Source organism: Salmo trutta, chromosome 8 (genome assembly GCF_901001165.1).
Source record: "Salmo trutta chromosome 8, fSalTru1.1, whole genome shotgun sequence".
Taxonomy (NCBI): Eukaryota; Metazoa; Chordata; class Actinopteri; order Salmoniformes; family Salmonidae; genus Salmo; species Salmo trutta.
The window spans coordinates 22999841-23018357 of record NC_042964.1 but is presented as its reverse complement, the minus strand read 5'-3'; the positions used below and the strand labels follow the sequence as shown (position 1 = coordinate 23018357).

Below are 18517 nucleotides of genomic sequence, written 5' to 3'. Positions count from 1 at the left end.
ATTCTGGATTTTGAATCATCCATATACCTTTAGCACAGTATTGATGAGATTGATAAGAAATGACTACAACCCAAATACTGTAAAATACCCATGTCAAATATGTAAAAACATATATGTACAACATTTTAAGCAGATAAAGGTGAACTAGACTGCAAGCAAATGTTTGTACCTGTATCATCAATAATACGACTGGTCTCCACCCTTTTGATATTGACTCACTGTATGAGTGTAACCCAACACCTCTAACCAATTAACCGAAACCTCAGCATAAAAACATCAGTTTCTTCAACTTTATCAAAGCAAAATACAACAGGGAACAAGTAAAAAGTAAGCTGAAAAATGTAGGCATACCTGTTTTTAATGTTTTCATTAGCAAGATTTGTCTGGGCTCACATTTGTTTTAATTCAGATGGAAATCATTACCAGAACATACAGTTGAAGTCGGAAGTTTACATACACTTAGGTTGGAGTCATTAAATCTCATTTTTCAACCACTCCACAAATTTCTTTTTAACAACTATAGTTTTGGCAAGTCGGTTAGGATATCTACATCTACAATTGTTTACAGACAGATTATTTCACTTATAATTCACTGTGGGTCAGAAGTTTACATACGCTAAGTTGACTGTGCCTTTAAACAGCTTGGAAAATTCCAGAAAATTATGTCATGGCTTTAGAAGCTTCTGATAGGCTAATTGACATCATTTGAGTCAATTGGAGGTGTACCTGTGGATTTTGTTCAAGGCCTACCTTCAAACTCAGTGCCTCTTTGCTTGACATCATGGGAAAATCAAAAGAAATCAGCAAAGACCTCAGAACAAAAATTGTAGACAAGTCTGGTTCATCCTTGGGAGCAATTTCCAAACGCCTGAAGGTACCATGTTCATCTGTACAAACAATAGTACGCAAGTATAAACACCATGGGACCACGCAGCCGTACTACCACTCAGGAAGGAGATACGTTCTGTCTCCTAGAGATGAACGTACTTTGGTGCGAAAAGTGCAAATCAATCCCAGAACAGCAAAGGACCTTGTGAAGATGCTGGAGGAAACAGGTACAAACGTATCTATTTCCACAGTAAAACGAGTCCTATATCGACATAACCTGAAAGGCCGCTCAGCAAGGAAGAAACAACTGCTCCAAAACCGCCACAAAAAAGCCAGACTCGAGTTTGCAACTGCATATGGTGATAAAGATCGGAGTTTTTGGAGAAATGTCCTCTCGTCTGATGAAACAAAAATAGAACTGTTCGGCCATAATACTCATCGCTATGTTTGGAGGAAAAAGGGGGAGGCTTGCAAGCCGAAGAACACCATCCCAACCGTGATGCACGGGGGTGGCAGCATCATGTTTTGGGGTGCTTTGCTGCACTTCACAAAATAGATGGCATCATGAGGAAGGACAATTATGTGGATATATTGAAGCAACATCTGAAGACATCAGTCAGGAAGTTAAAGCTTGGTTGCAAATGGGTCTTTCAAATGGACAATGACCCCAAGCATACTTCCAAGTTGTGGCAAAATGGCTTAAGGACAACAAAGTCAAGGTATTGGAGTGGCCATCACAAAGCCCTGACCTCAATCCCATAGAACAATTGTGGGATTTACTGAAAAAGCGTGTGCGAGCAAGGAGGCCTACAAACCTGACTCAGTTACACCAGCTCTGTCAGGAGGAATGGGCCAAAATTCACCCAACTTATTGTGGGAAGGTTGTGGAAGGTTACCTGAAATGTTTGACCCAAGTTAAACAATTTAAAGGCATTGCTACCAAATACTAATTGAGTGTATGTAAACCTCTGACCCACTGGGAATGTGATGAAATAAATAAAAGCTGAAATAAATCATTGTCTGTACTATTCTGACATTTCACATTCTTAAAATAAAGTGGTGATCTTAACTGACCTAAGACAGAGAATTTTTACAAGGTTTAAATGTCAGGAATTGTGAAAAACTGAGTTTAAATGTATTTGGCTAAGGTGTATGTAAACTTCTGACTTCAACTGTATACTGAATAATCTTCCCTTTAGAAGGGAGGAGAATGAATGCTTGAGAGGGAGGAGCTAACCCAGAGGAAAAAATCTGTTGCTCACTCGGATATCCTCCAGATCTTTTGAGTCTACCTTGAGCTTCTCAATTTTGAATCATTCTGTGACCGTTTGTGTCTGGGTTATTGCTCCTTAGGAGAAATATTGAGATGAAGTTAGAGACTTCTATGAGACATGTATAGGACACATGAAATTGAAGTGAGATTATCGTTTTAGCGGTATTCAGGAAGTATGATCAGCAGAGGAGGTCTCGTCATTGTATACCGTTGAGCTCATTCTTGCCTCTGTTATTTTTTTGGAGCAATAAGGATGAGTTCCTGAGACAAGTTTGAGACATTTATTAGGCTATTGATCTGTCTGTGGTGATCATTTCAGAAATATCTAAGTATGAGCCATAAAGGAGATCTCTACATTGTATGTGCAACGTCTCCTCCATGTCTCATCTATTTCTCTTAAAATTACTACAGAAGCTATACATGAGCTTGATTAATGAGATACAATTGAGAATTTAATTTGTTAGCATTAATTTGCAGTATTAATTATGATTAGCTGTTTAAAAACAAGAATGAAAACTGATACAGTTCAACAAATGTATTTAACAGTGCTTATTATATTAACGAATCATCTAACTTTTCATTCCCAGCACAGATTGGGTTCCATTAACTGTAAGAATGTAAATAAAGTGAATATACAGCATATGCTCTTGTACCTGATTTGAAACATTAGGTAAACCCAAAAATTATATTGTAGAGATGAAAAATAGGCGGTTGTCACCCACCAGATGTAGTCAACAAAAGGTCTAACCTACATGTGACACCAATCACATAACAGTAGGTTCTTAAAATAACCTTATTGCAAATATGAACATTACACATTGTACACAAACAAAAATATTTGAGTCACTACTCTGTCCTGCTCTGGTCCTACATTTGTTGATGAATGCCTTTCATCGATTCCGGTCCAACCATCCAAGGTAGCACATCGCAAGACATAGGCTGGAATATAGTATATAAAACATTTTATGAATATTTTGACAAATAACACATGACAATTCTACTCAAGGACTCACAGTATGCGAAACACAAACGTCTTAAAAGGACATTGGGGATTTTGGTTTGTTTTTGTTTTAAAGGTATTTAAGAAACTTGACTTGATTGCAGTGATGAATTAGCAAATAACATACTTAAATCCTTTTCATCAAGAATCAATCCTAATTTGCTGTAGGCAGTTTTTAAGTAACCTAGCTTTGAGAAAATACTTAAGAATTCCGCTGACCTTCCGGTCGAGGACTCGCTTCCCCTCGGGGATCTTGTCATGGTGTCCAAAGGCAACTGAATTAACACATTCTTCCACTGAGAAAAAAATGGTCAAAAAGCAAATGAAACAGATGCAAGCAATCTTGCCTCGATGCCTGATGGATGGCAGCAAGGCGGAACGATGAGAGGAACATGCCACTGTCAGGAAACAACTCTTGCTCGCCGGACGTTACCGATGGCCTCTCCTGTAGCTCACAGTGTTTCTTTCCAACGATGTCAATGAGAGCGTGCAGCTCTCGGATCTGGACTGGGTCTGAGAGGAGAAAATAGCACATACAGTACATTCATTATTATGTGTTCAAGGCCCAATAACTCAACAAAAAAACACAACAGAAATGGAGTTGGAGAAGTTTTTCAAAATGAATTACAATTTAACTTCACAAAATAAAGTTTGATAGGTGACATGATATGAATTACTTACCTATTCTCAAAATGACTTCCTCCATCCCTTGTCACAGAGAATTTTTTCAACCTCGTCCCTGCAACCATCACATGGGAAAATGCTATGGAACTTTTGCTCTCAAATTAGTAATCTCTATGGTGAGTGTTACCAAACTGAAAATATTCACCTTCTTGTGCAGCTGGCAGACACCATCAGAGCCCTTGGCCCATTATGGACTCATTCATTTTTCCATTTTGAAGACAAAAATGACTATTTCTTAAGGCTCATACATGGTACTCCAAATATCCCCATGCAAATGGTCCGTGCAGTCTATCCCTGCTATTTCGCAAATCATAAAGCCAGCTAGTGCCATATCTGACTTTTACGCACGAATGACCATAGTTTTTGTGGTGAAAACAGTGATAAGTCGAGAACAAACATAATTGGAGCATCAAGTGAACTTCAACTGGAGGCAAGCACCTGTCTACAATAGAAAAACATGCTTGTCGCCATATTAATTCACCGCATTCAGTGAGAGCATTTCACAGGGCACAAGTTAAGAGAACTCGTCTCACATCAGGGCATTATGGGAAAGGAAAAATAACAAACAATTTGACCGTTTTTTTTTCTAAAGCAGCACAAATAAGGTATGGACAGATTGAATTATTCTTTACCTCTGAGGAATCAGCTGACTAATGGGCACTTATTAGCGAATTTGGAAGTACAGGTTTTTCTTTGCTGCAAGATACTGTAACACATGGTACATGCTTTCATGTTGTGCCGCTATTGGAAACCCCTGTCAACACAGCCCTTGAGCATGTTGAGTTGTTTTCCTTAACATGACATCTATGCCCGGTATTGTGTTTGCAGCTCACTTCCCAAACACACATGAGAAGGACTTGTTATACTCAACAAATGACTTGTGTTGGAACAGTATAAATGTATATTGAATGATGAATTAATCAAAATAAATCGTATCTGCTCCACTTTTATGGTTATTTTACACTACAGCACCGCTTTGAGATCATGTAGAGATATGTCTGAGATGACATTTGCATGAATTGATCAGACCTGTAATAATTATTCTCATATATAGTTCATAGTGAGATAGGTCCAAGATTACAATGTATAAATACCACTGAGATCTGTATGGGATAAATGTAAGACATGTTTGAGAAAGAGCATCGAATTGTTCGTATCACATTGAGACTCATTTAAGATCTTGTACTACTCTCGTTTATCTAGTAGCTGAGACGGAGAGAAGAGACACGTGTGAGAGAGTTCAGAGAACTCATACAGTGATCACTGTGAGACAGATCCATGTCTACTTCTCAGGAGTGACAATTGAGAGGTATGAGAAAACGCACAACATCTCACTTTTGTATTGACCAGTGCTCTTTTTTTTTGTCCAGGAGATTGACATAAGTTCTAAAGGAGATCTCATCTTGGATTTTGCTTTCCTATGGGAAGTGTCATCATTTCGCTGAAGGTGAAACTTAAAACTCTCACACAAAGCATTTACAGGTGAAACCTACATTTTCAGGTTTGGTGTTTAGGAACCTTTCCAAATCTCACAAAGACATGGACCAAAGACAAACACATTTATTGTTGAAAATCCTTGTCCTATTTTTACAGTGTACATTGAATATGTAAATAGGCATGCAATGCTAAAGTGCAAGTCAGTGAACAATACTGTCTTCATCATAGTTACAATTAAGGCATGTTACATTTTAGACCTGGGTTCAAATACTTTGAGCTTTTGCTTGGGTCTGCCAGGAGTGCCAGATGGGTGGGATTTGCAGTTTTGAGACTTATCTATTGGTTTATTAAGTCAGGCAAACTGAAATAGGCACAGATAAAGAATTTGAAATTATTTTGAAGTATTTTAAACCCACGTCTGTTAGATTCATATTCATTTTGATGTTTAATCTAGACTTTAATCAACAGGATATATGTCATTAAAAAAACACAAACAAAAAACAACACTATCATCCTACCTACCAACCTATTAGGATTATATGTTAAAGGTGCAATATGCTAAAATTAGAATAGTTCGCCAGTTTATTTAACAAAACAGTCAATGTATAGTGTAGTGAATCATTGTACCATCTAATAACTGAAAATATTGAATTTTCAGCTGTTTGAAGCTGGTCTGCAAAACCGAAAGTAAAAGATGCAAAAACTAAACGTAAGAATGGGAAGCATAGAAAATCACACACAGAACAGATCTACTGCTTTTTAGACTTGCTTTCAATGAGTGACAGATCTATAACTCACATTTCTATGTGAATTTGGTCAGGTCACCCAAAAAGTTACATATTGCAGCTTTGAGGTAGGGGAGAGTGGGGTAAGTTGAGTAAAAAGGTTAGTTGAGCCACCCCTTGTTTCTAGGAAAGCATACATCAAATTAATCAAGAGACCAAATATTTAGCAAGCGGTCATTGTTTCAGGGAGTCTGCGAAGGAAGAATCCACATGGAAAATGGGGCAAGCAACTTAGGTCCAAAAAACGGATTTTCACAAAGCAAGTGCATTTTTTGTTTATACGTTTCATGATGCTTGTATCTAAAGCAAAGTAGATAGTTTTATGATTGTTTTATATATCAGTTGGGGTCTGATGAATATGAGGTCCTAAACCTTTCACAAGTGAATGCATTCTTGTTACTGTGTGGGCTAATATAGTCAAAATGTTTGCCTTGGGGTTAGTTGAGCCAATGGCCATGGGTTAAGCTGAGCCAATGGCCACCATACCCCATACAAATGATTACATTTTGTTAGTTTTATGCATAACATGCATGGTATTTTTGCAATGTGTCTGAACATATGAACTCAAGAGAGTGCATTTATATTGTTACAGAGCAGACATCATGTCCCGTGTATACAAACGTAAAACAAGCAGGGTTCTAGCCCCATAGAGGTTCTTGAGAGAGCAGCCAAGGAAGTGAGAGAAGGGAAGAAGTCCATCTCAAGCAGCAACAAGGGATGCAAAAATAGACAATGACCAGAAAAATAAAATGAACATGTAGCTGTGCGAAAGAGAGGCTATGATAGAGTAGCAGATGCACATACTGTATGGTCTTATCTGATGACATAGAGTTTGAGCTTGCTAAACATATCAATAATCTTTTGGACCAGTTTCATGGGCTTAGTAGCCTCAAATGCAGAGAACTAGCCTACAAATTGGCACATCAAAACAACATCCCTGTCCCAGACAACTGGTCAAGAAATAGAAGGGTATGGGATATTGAACAGAGAGTTCTATATCTGAATGTAGACATATATTTAAGATATACAGTATACCCATTCCATGAATTAAACTTTGACCTAACAGCACCATCAACCACTGTCACAGGACACCATCACTCACTTACCCCGAGGCGGCTCGATTTACCCTATCCCTATGCTCAATTTACCCCATACCCAGGTTAAGTTGAGCCAAGAGACCACTTTCTTTTGCAAAGGCTATGTTTTCAAAACCTGCATGTTTACATTCATTCTAATTATTTTCAGGGATAAACCACATTGTGGAATATATGTAGATATCTTTGTTAGAAAGAATACTATAGTTCCCTTGACTTAGTGATGCTGAATGTAAACAATGGTTAAACATACCCCACTCTCCCCTATTTTCTGCACACAGAATTGTAGTCTTTCAGAGTTGTTGCCAGAGTTGCAATCTTTCTCAACAGGGGTCAACTGACCAGGGGCTTAGGGGGGCTGGACAACACTATAATAAATCAGCTTGTTAAATATCAATAAGGTCAAGGATATTGATGTCGGGCACGCACCCCCAAGGTACTTTAAGCCACCGCTAAGTGTCAATGTATACTTTTTTTTACGGTTTCCCTACCAAGATCATATGTCACAGTATTTTCTGCAGACAGAATTGTAGTCTTTCAGAGTTGTTGCCAGAGTATTTCTCAGCATTGCTTGATCAGACTCTTTTCATTGATCGGACAGATCACCATGGCATCCGACTGTTTATCACAACAGTACAGATAAAAGAATGGAAACAACTTATCCTTAAAGTTGTCCTCCATGAATGTATAGATATGGCTCCTCTCCTTCACGTTGTAAAACGAAACCTGGCCCTCTTCGCAATCCACATACACCCCGACCCTCTTCGGCTTGGGGTCAAGGGTCAGAAGTAACGGCGGGGTCGTGGAGGCCCTATATCCCTGGCCTTTCTTCATGGCCAGCGCCCAGTAGCCCTGGGAGGAGCTGACGGCGATACGCCCCTTCCTGTTGACTGATGCCTTGGCCACGCCTAGGTACCAGTCATCCTTGTCCCCCACCTGGACCTAGATAGATACATGGATGGATGGATAGGTGGATAGATGGATAGATGGACAGACAGAGCGATAGACCTTGTTTTGTATGTTGTTTTGTTTTTGAAAGCTAGGCAAAGGAACACCAAAAAAACAATCATAATCAACAAACCTCCCAGTAGTGGCGTCCCGCGGTGAAGCCCTCGCGACCCAGGACAATGACCACAGTGTCGAAACGCTCTGGGATGTCCGGGAGGTCCTGCCAAGTTCCCAGGTGCCTCACTTGACGGCGGTCTTCCGAGAGCTGGAGCCACGGGTTGGCTGAGTCTGGGTCTAGGGTCAGGTCCACTGGAAACAGGGAGGGAAGAGAAATTCCATTTTTACCAGCTATCTTGAGTGTGAAATTATGGAGGATGTGAACATGTAATATATATACTTCTGTACATATCATTGTTAGCGTATCTTTTTGGAGTATATAAACATAGATTGATTTTGGATTACTGATATAGTGTTAATTGGGTTGTTAACTGAATTCATCCTGACATTCGTGATTTCTTGTTTCTAGTTTTGATTATTATTTGTGTACTTGTTTGACATTTGTACTGCACTGTTAGGAGCTAGTAACACAAGCATTTCACTGCACCCGCTATAACATCTGCTAAGCTGTGTACGGGACCAATAAACTGTGATTTGATTTTGATTCGAATGCCTACCTGTGTACTTAAGAATCTTCTTCAGCTCTGTGAAAATGAACACAAACCACAATTCAATGATTTTAAAAACAAAACACATCACTTCTTGCTCAACAATTTGCAGAGAACGAGAGGTTTGGAAATACGGTAATAGTGAGAGAAATCACACATATCGGTCCTTTATTGAAAAACTTACCAGAGTCCACCAGTTTGTCAATTTCCTCACTCAGTGTCTCTTCCAATTTGGACACAGCTCTCCTGATGATCCCAACACACACTTCAGTATGTACACGGGTCCCAGACCAGTCCTTAGTGGCTGGAGGGGTACACAGGGCTGGGAAACTCTACAGCGAGAGATAGGAAAAACAATCGGTCAATTTAGTCAATCTATACAATGTACACTGAGTGTACAAAACATTAAGATCACCTTCCTAATTTTGAGTTGCACCCCCTTTTGCCCTCAGAACAGCCTCAATTCGTCAGGGCATGGACGTCGAAAGCGTTCCATAGGGATTCTGGCCCATGTTGACGCCAGTGCTTCCCACAGTTGTGTCAAGTTGGCTGGATGTCCTTTTGGTGGTGGACCATTCTTGATACACACGGAAAACTGTTGAGTGTGAAAAACCCAGCAGCGTTGCAGTTCTTGACAAAACCCGGTGCACCTGGCACATACTACCATATCCCGTTCAAAGGCACTTAAGTATTTTGTCTTGCCCATTCACCCTCTGCATGGCACACATACACAATCCATGTCTCAATTGCCTCAAGGCTTAAACATCCTTCTTCTACCCTTCATCTACACTGATTGAAGTGGATTTAACAAGTGACATAAATAAGGGATCATAGCTTTCACTTGGATTCACCTGGTCAGTTTATGTAATGGAAAGAGCAGGTGTTCCTAATGTTTTGTTCTATCAGCGTATTTGTGTGCTATATTTCTTATTTTGTGATAAAAATTTGTGAGCTATATTTCTAGACTACTATGTGTGCATATTCTGCTATGTATTATTAATGAAATCGGCAATCACTCCCACCTGTAGGAAGTGGATGTGGTCCTCTGTGCGTGAGAGGTGCTCCAGGTCTGTATTCCTCCTCTGTAGTTCAGTGATCTCCTGTTCCAGCTCCCCTATCAGGCCCTGGGACCACCTTGTACGCATTAATACGGAGGTCAGACACCATAACGTTAGCTCAAGGAACCTTTTAGTAAGATAAAACCCGGATACAAGGTACAGAGCATGATGGGTACTGTAGTACTTCCTCTACACACCTCTCTGTCTCTCTCTGCTTTTCCTCTATAGCCAGCACCAGCTCAGCCTGGGTCCTCTGGATGGACCGAATCAGCTCCTGGAACACCTGCATACTGTCCTCGATCTCCCTCTGGGCACTGGACTAAAGGGGAAAGCGATCGTCATTACTTAAAGCTGGTGTCCTTAATGGTGAAACTGACACGTCCGTTTGCGATATTACAACAACAAAGAAGTTACTGCAAACGACAAACACGTTTTTTTTTTCTCTCGGACATCGTTGCACGCACGATAGAACAACAGCATATGTAATGCTCCTCACCTCTGCTGGTCAACAAAACAAAAACAATAGTGTTACATTTTTGGGTGTCATTTTCCCTGGACATTTTCCAGAATTCCTAATACAGGAGATGGTCACATTGAATAATACGGTAATAACCATTTTAGTACAGTGTTATTACACATTTTTGCATATTGCTTACTTATTTGTAACTGGGTATCATCAATGTTATTATTATACTCTAGTGGGACACACCCCTAGACGGTAGAAGATTATATAATTTATTGAGCAACAGCTGTATACTACAGTATTCTGTCTAATGTACTGTGGTAGACACATCAGTAAAACACTCTGCAACCCTGCAAAGAGGTCCAAACCGCATCCCAAATGGCACCCTATTCGCTATACAGAGCACAACTTTTGATCAGAGGCCTAGGGCTGTGGCGGTCATGAAATGTTGTCAGACGGGTTATTGGCATGCAATAAACTGCTGGTCTCACTATAATTGACCGTTAATTAACTTAAGCACGCATCTCCAGACCTCCACGCATACAAGCCGCTGATGCATGCCTTTTGAATATCTACCGTTAAAAAAGGCTAATAAATGAATTGAATATACACCATCACAATAGATACATGATTTAATTTAGTCAGGCCTGAACAAACATTATGATATGGATGAAATGTATTTCAGAAGAACACAGTATGAATTGGCCTAGGTTATCTGTCTATGCTCCATGCCATAGGCTTGTTTACATTTTACATTTGAGTCATTTAGCAGGTGCTCTTATCCAGAGCGACTTACAGGTAGTGAGTGCTTACATTTAAATACTTTTTTCGTACTGGTCCCTCGTGGGAATCAAACCCAAAACCCTGGCGCTTACATGCTCTGCCAACTGAACTACATTATTTTATAGGATTGTATAGTAAGAAGAATATAATTGAACTTAGCTTAATAAAATAGAAAGGCTAGTTTTGTTTTCGTTTTTTTTGCCATGCGCAATATGTGATAGGCTATGCATTGTATAAGGGCACAATCATAATTTCAATTCAGGTTTTTTTTTATTTGGGGGGGAGGGGGCTTGGGCTCAGTAGCCTATGCATATGCGTGTTTTGAATTAATCATCACCTTAGAAAGCCCTGTCAATTTCGTCTTGTTAGGCTTTGAAACAACAAATCAAATCAAACGTTATTTGTCACATGCGCCGAATACAATCAGGTGTAGACCTTACAGTGAAATGCCTACTACAAGCCCTTAACCAACAATGCAGTTTTTAGAAAAAGAAGTAAGTAAAAAATAGATAAGTAAAAAATAAAAGTAACAAGTAATTAAAGACATTCACAACAAACATGTTTTACACTGTTTCAACCTGCTGTTGAACTTCTTTCTTCAAATTGATCATCACAGTAAGGTGAGTTTTAAAAGTATGATAGACCTACTATTTTGATAATACGTTTTTGATGTGATTTTCGATCGCATTTGCATTGATGCCAGAGTGGTTAGAGGGACAATAGAGCCCTGAGTACCAAGCCATTAGCAACCTGATGGTCGTTAGCAAGTTGGGTACTACCAAAGCATGGCCAGAGTGCATAAGAGTAGATTATCCCGTGACAACGGTCAAGTGTAAATTTACTGAGATCATGACTGCCGGTGTGGCGGTAACATGGTCACTGCAACAGCCCTAATCAGAGCCCTATGCAACCTGGTCAAAACTAGTGCACTACATAGGGAATATGGTGCCATTTAGGATGCAAACTCTTTGGCCTTTTATGGCTGATAAGTTTACTTTGGATGTGACAGGATGTTACGGGAGACCCATAACCCCTCCCACAAGGCACCCATTAGGTTGCCTGACTAGAAACAATTTCGATTTTGTTTTCCTACATCTTAATAAAGTTTGCAAGTGCTTCGAAGCAAAGATCAAATATATCCAGCAAAGATCAAATCTATCCAGAAGCCATGTATTCTGGTCCCCACATTGGACTATTGTTCAAAGCAACATTATATTCTAGAATCCAGCAGCTTATTTTGTCAATTACATCAGATGTTGACTATATGATCAAAAATGTTGTGCTGTGTAAATCCCAACTGTCAACATGACAAATTAGCATATGTTTTACAACTGGGACAAATAAAGTGTGCATCCGAAATGGCACCCTATGTCCCTATGTAGGGAATAGGGCACCATTTCGGACTCAGGCAATAACTTACTTTATTCAGCTCCACTGAGTGCTTGATCTCCTCCATCTTCTTCAGTCTTTCCTGGATCATCTGCTGTACATCTATCTCTGTCTTCTTCAGCTGAGCCTGTGGAGAACATTCAGTGCCTTCAGAAGGTATTCACACCCCTTTACTTTTTCCACATTTTGTTGTTACAACCTGAATTTAAAATGGATTAAATTGAGATGTTGTGGCAATGGCTTACACACAATACCCCATAATGTCATAGTGGAATTATGGTTTTATATATTTTTTTAAATTAATACGAAATTAAAAGCTGAAATGTTTTGAGTCAATAAGTATTCAACCCCTTTGTTATGGCAAGCCTAAATAAATTCAGGAGTAGAAATGTGCTTACCAAGTCACAGAATAAGTTGCATGGACTCACTCTGTACAATAATAGTGTTTAACATGATTTTTGAATGACTACCTCATCTCTGTACCCCACATACAATTATCTGTAAGGTCCCTCAGTTGAGCAGTGAATTTCAAAGAGAAATTAAACCACAAAGACCATGGAGGTTTTCCAATGACTTGCAAAGAAGGGGAACTATTGCTAGATGGGTACAAATTAAAAAAAAGAGATATTAAATATCCATTTGAGCATGGTGAAGTTATTAGTTATACGTTGGATGGTGTATCAATACACCCAGTCACTACAAAGATACAGGCGTCCTTCCTAACTCAGTTGCCAGAAAGGAAGGAAACCGCTCAGGGATTTCACCATGAGGCCAATGGTGACTTTAAAACAGTTACAGAGTTTAATGACTGTGATAGGAGAAAACTGAGAAATTGCACAAAAAAAAGGGAAAATCCAACAAATTACATCATATTTTCAAGCACGGTGGTGCTATGGGTATACTTGTCATCGGCAAGGACTAGGGAGTTTTTTTTAGGATAAAAAGAAATGGAATACAGCTAAGCACAGGCAAAAATCCTAGAGGTAAACCTATTTCAGTCTGCTTTCCAACAGACACTGAGACAAGTTCACCTTTCAGCAGGACAATAACCTAAAACACAAGGCCAAATCTACACTAGAGTTGCTTACCAAGACGAGATTGAATGTTCTTGAATGGCCTAGTTACAGGTTTGACTTAAATCATCTTGAAAGTGTATGGCAAAACTTGAAAATGAAAAATATTTAATACTTACCCAGAAAGACTCTCAGCTGTAATTGCTGCTAGAGGTGATTCTAACATTTATTGACTCAGGGGCGTGAATACTTATGTAAATGAGCTGTTTCCGGATTTCTTTTTAATACACTTGCAAAAATGTCTAAATACATGTTTTCACTTCATCATTATGGGGTATTGTGTGTCAATGGATGAGAAAAAAATCTATTGAATCCATTTTGAATTCAGGCTGTAACACAACAAAATGTGGAGGAAGACAAAGGGTATGAATACTACTGTATCTGAAGGCACTGTGGGTGAGAGATAATTAATCTTACATTTGGCAGTCTATAGCATGGTCCCAGATCTGTTTATACAACATGTTGACAATGACTGACAAGGAAACAGACCGAAATTCAGGCTAGGCAGCCTACTTTCAACAAAATCTAGAGCTAGGCCTCACAAACTGTAGTGTGTTAGGTGGATTTATGTACCAAATACAGTTGACCTCTTCTAAAATGTACTTTTACAGCTTCAATGGCAATCATTGTGTCAGTTTTATTAGTAGCTGACCATAAATGTCTGCAAATCGTGTGGCCAAAATGTGATAAATGGACTAGTTTTTTTTTATAGCTGCATTTAGCTTCTGATTGCTGCATCAGGCCTGAACGGCACAATAGTTACTGTATGTCTTTGAAAATGATAAACCAATTGACAACTCATTCTCGATATATACAATACCGGTCAGAAATTTTAGAACACTGACTCATCCAAGGATTTTTCTTTATTTTTACTATTTTCTACATTGTAGAATAATAGTGAAGACATCACAACTATGAAATAACACATATGGGATCATGTAGTAACCAAAAAAGTGTTTAACAAATCAAAATATATTTTATATTTGAGATTCTTCAAATAGCCACCCTTTGCCTTGATGACAGCTTTGAACATTCTTGGAATTCTCTCCACCAGCTACCACCTGGAATGCTTTTCCAACAGTCTTGAAGGAGTTAGCACATATGCTGAGCACTTGTTGGCTGCTTTTCCTTCACTCTGCGGTCCGACTCATCCCAAACCATCTCATTTGGGTTGAGGTCGGGGGATTGTGGAGGCCAGGTCATCTGATGCAGCACTCCATCACTCTCCTTCTTCGTCAAATAGCCCTTACACAGCCTGAAGGTGTGCTTTGGGTCATTATCCTGTTGAAAAACTAATTATAGTCCCACTAAGCCCAAACCAGATGGGATGGCGTATCGCTGCAGAATGCTGTGGTAGCCATGCTGGTGAAGTGTGCCTTGAATTCTAAATAAATCACAGACAGTGTCACCAGCAAAGCACCCCCACACCATAACACCTCCTCCTCCATGATTTACGGTGGGAAATACACATACGGAGATCATCCGTTCACCCACACCGCATCTCATAAAGACACAACAGTTGGAACCAAAAATCTCAAATTTGGACTCATTAGACCAAAGGACAAATTTCCCTCGGTCTAATGTCCATTGCTCATGTTTCTCGGCCCAAGCAAGTCTCTTCTTCATATTGGTGTCCTATAGTAGTGGTTTTTTTTCAGCAATTTGACAATGAAGGCCTGATTCACACAGTCTCCTCTGAACAGTTGATGTTGAGATGTGTCTGTGACTTGGGCTGCAATTCCTGAGGCTGGTAACTCTAATAAACTTATCCTTGGCAGCAGAGGTAACTCTGGGTCTTCCATTCCTGTGGCGGTCCTCATGAGAACCAGTTTCATCATAGCACTTGATGGTTTTTGCGGCTGCACTTGAAGAAACGTTCAAAGTTCTTGAAAATTTCCGTATTGACTGACCTTCATGTCTTAAAGTAATGATGGACTGTCATTTCTCTTATTTCTCTTATTTGAGCTGTTCTTGCCATAATATGGACTTGGTCTTTTACCAAATAGGAATATCTTCTGTATACCCCCCTACCTTGTCACAACACAACTGATTGGCTGAAACGCATTAAGAAGGAAATAAATTCCACAAATTAACTTTTAAGAAGGCACACCTGTTAATTGAAATGCATTCCAGGTGACTACCTCATGAAGCTGGTTGAGAGAATGCCAAGAGTGTGCAAAGCTGTCATCAAGGCAAAGGGTGGCTATTTGAAGAATCTCAAATATAAAATATATGTTGATTTGTTTAACACTTCTTTGGTAACCACATAATTCCATATGTGTTATTTCATAGTTTTGATGTATTCACTATTATTCTGCAATGTAGAACATTGTAAAAATAAAGAAGTGTTCTAAAATGTTTGAACGGTAATGTACTTTACACTTGTTTAATCGCAACAAAACTAACCTGGATGAATGACGTTTCACCATATATAAAAAAAATGTAACATACACTGTAGCCTTTATACTGTAATAGCCTCTACAAATTCTTCTCACCTTCTTATCAGTCCACTCCCTCTCTACAGGTACAGTAAAGTGAGCTCTGTGGTCCGTCTCCGTACACAGCACACACACACAGATATGGTCTTTCTTACAGAACAGCTCCAGAAGCCTCTCATGCTTGGGACACATCCTCTCTTCCAGGTTAGTCACGGGTTCGATCAGCTTGTGTTTGGTGAAGCGTGTGTTGTGATTCTTGATGTGTTCCTCGCAGTATGAGGTCAGACACACCAGGCAGGACTTGACGGCCTTCATCCGGTCGCCCATGCAGACATCACAAGACACCTCGCCCCATGGGCTGTGGGGTGGGGATGGAGGAGCATCGGCTGGAGGTTCCTCTGGCTCTCCCTCTGGTTTTCCTTCTATTGGTTTCTCTGGTTCCTGGCTCGTCGTTCGTTGCAGCTGTGGCAGCTGTAGCTTCTGCATCTCCTGCTTCAGTCTCAGCTCCTGGAGTAGTTTCTGCTGCTTTTGAACAAGTTCCTGTTGTTCTTTCTTCTTCATTTCCCGCTCCATCTTTTTCTGCTCCTCCTCCTTCTTTTTTTGCTCTTCCATCTTCTTCTGCAAATCTCGTTCCTCTTTCAGTTCCTGCTGTTGGAGACGCTCGGCGTTGCTAACCCTGATGTCCTTAAATTGCTCAGCGATCTCCCTCAGGACGGTATTGATGCTAATGTCGGGCCGCTTGAAGAAGGTCTTCTTGCACATGGGGCATTGGAACAGGGCGGTGGTCTTCCAGTAGTCTAGGATGCAGCAGCGGCAGAAGTTGTGTCCACAGGGTATGGAGACAGGATTGGTGAACACATCCAGACAGATGGAGCAGTGGACCTGCTCCTCTGTCAGATTTCCATGATTTCCTGCAAGGTAAGCCATTACTGGCAGAGAAGACCGTGCACGGTCATACTTAACATTACAGTGTTCTGTAACACTTTATATTGCAGTGTTCGGTAACACTTCACATTGGGATCGTTGTCTGACCTGTCATATCGGACCTGTGAAATCCAGGCCATAAAGCAGGCATTATATCAGATCAGGTTTATTTTAGTGTGGATGTAATGTGGATGTGGATGTAATGTGGATGTAATGTGTAATGTGGATGTGTTATAATGTTCCTACTTCTCTTTGGATGTTAATTGGATGTTAACTTGTATTGCCTCCAAAATATATTTCTGGAACCCTGACAGCTGATTCAAACGTAGATATTAGCTTCTATTGCTTCTCGAAGGTCATATTACAACCCTAACCACATCAAGTTGAAGTCCTGGCCACTTCGATCACGAGCCAAGTGAGAGCTATTGAAAAGCATGTGGGCATTCTTTACTTAAATTATCCCCCATGCTAAATATACTAAGCAAGAATTGTTTGGTTTAGAAAGCGGGGCTGTCAGCAAGTTAAAGCTATGTGCACCCGCGGTCCGCGGTCCGCGGGTGCCCATAGCTTTTTGAGCAGTGAGCATTTATGAACACATGGGCTGCTTTCCAAATTGAACCCTATAACCTATGGAGTGCACTACTTTTGAGCACGTCCCCTAGGGCCCATAGGGCTCTGGTCAAAAGTAGTGCACTATATAGGGAATAGGCTACCATTTGGGACACCCACCATGGCTAGAAGGTTGGCTATTCATAGATGTAAAAGATTAGCATCTTTCCAAAAATATCAGTCCAGTCGCTCTCCTGCTCTGCTTTCTTTCTCATAAACAACGAGTGTGTCCCAATAATCTCTCCTTTCTCCTGAAGTGTGCACTTGTTCACTTCCCTTCATGGATTTGAAAGAAAAAGATGGGTATATCAATACAATTACATTTATCTTTTATTTAACTAGGCAAGTCAGTTAAGAACAAATTCTTATTTACAATGACAGCCTACCTCAGCCAAACCCGGACGACACTGGGCCAATTGTCCGCTGCCCTATGGGACTCCCAATCACGGCCGGTTGTGATACAGCCTGGATTCGAACCAGGGTGTCTGTAGTGACGCCTCTAGCACTGAGATGCATTGCCTTAGACCGCTGCGCCACTCAGGAGCCCCCCAAAATAATGAACAAGTGCACACTTCAGGAGGAAGGAGAGATTATTGGGACATAACCAAGAACGGACGTTCTGTATCTTCTCAATCCATTTAATCCTCACATAATTCCATTTCCAAATCATTTGTTTTTATATTCTTCCTCCATCCCGCCTGCAGTACGAAATCAAGATATTTCAACAACTTAGTACAAAAAAGAGAAAGTTCAGATCAAGCTTTTGTTGAAGCCTCACAATATAAATGTTATTCATCTCTTTCCTATCTGTCCTGATTGAACTTAAACAGTCGAAAAACGATTATTGCATAAAGCAAACCTTGCGTGTATTTTTACTGACGCAGTTAAAAGGTAGAGAGAAAACATGCAAAGAGAGAGAGAAGAAATGCGGACACTCACCAGAGAGAAGCAGCTGTTGCAGAAAGCCACTGTACAGAGTGACCGCTCTGGCCAAACACTGACACATGACACTGCTGCCACCAACACCCCCACTAGCCCCCAGCCACTCGGCCCTAAAATATTCCCC

The 18517-nt window shown here is 40.2% G+C and overlaps 1 protein-coding gene across 1 annotated transcript; it reads right to left on the bottom strand.

Annotated features, from left to right (window-relative positions):
- Positions 1-5329: 5329 nt before the first annotated feature.
- si:dkey-46i9.6 (E3 ubiquitin-protein ligase TRIM39) lies at positions 5330-18456 on the bottom strand. The gene is made up of 9 exons (XM_029760502.1): positions 18391-18456; positions 15976-16847; positions 12439-12534; positions 9970-10091; positions 9737-9848; positions 8899-9046; positions 8724-8750; positions 8183-8358; positions 5330-8043 (listed from the first exon to the last, which is right to left on the bottom strand). Exons 2-9 carry the CDS (start codon positions 16843-16845, stop codon positions 7663-7665), a joined length of 1932 nt encoding a protein of 643 aa, XP_029616362.1. The 5' UTR covers positions 16846-16847; positions 18391-18456; the 3' UTR covers positions 5330-7662.
- Positions 18457-18517: the final 61 nt, after the last annotated feature.

Excerpts from the sequence above, each read along its gene's own strand:
- si:dkey-46i9.6 (XM_029760502.1), bottom strand. The coding sequence starts at position 16,845 with ATGGCTTACCTTGCAGGAAATCATGGAAATCTGACAGAGGAGCAGGTC. Across the intron at positions 12,535-15,975 it reads GGGAGTGGACTGATAAGAAG|GCTCAGCTGAAGAAGACAGA; the intron begins GTGAGAAGAATT and ends TGTTCTCCACAG. Across the intron at positions 10,092-12,438 it reads ACTCAGTGGAGCTGAATAAA|TCCAGTGCCCAGAGGGAGAT; the intron begins GTAAGTTATTGC and ends TTTCCCCTTTAG.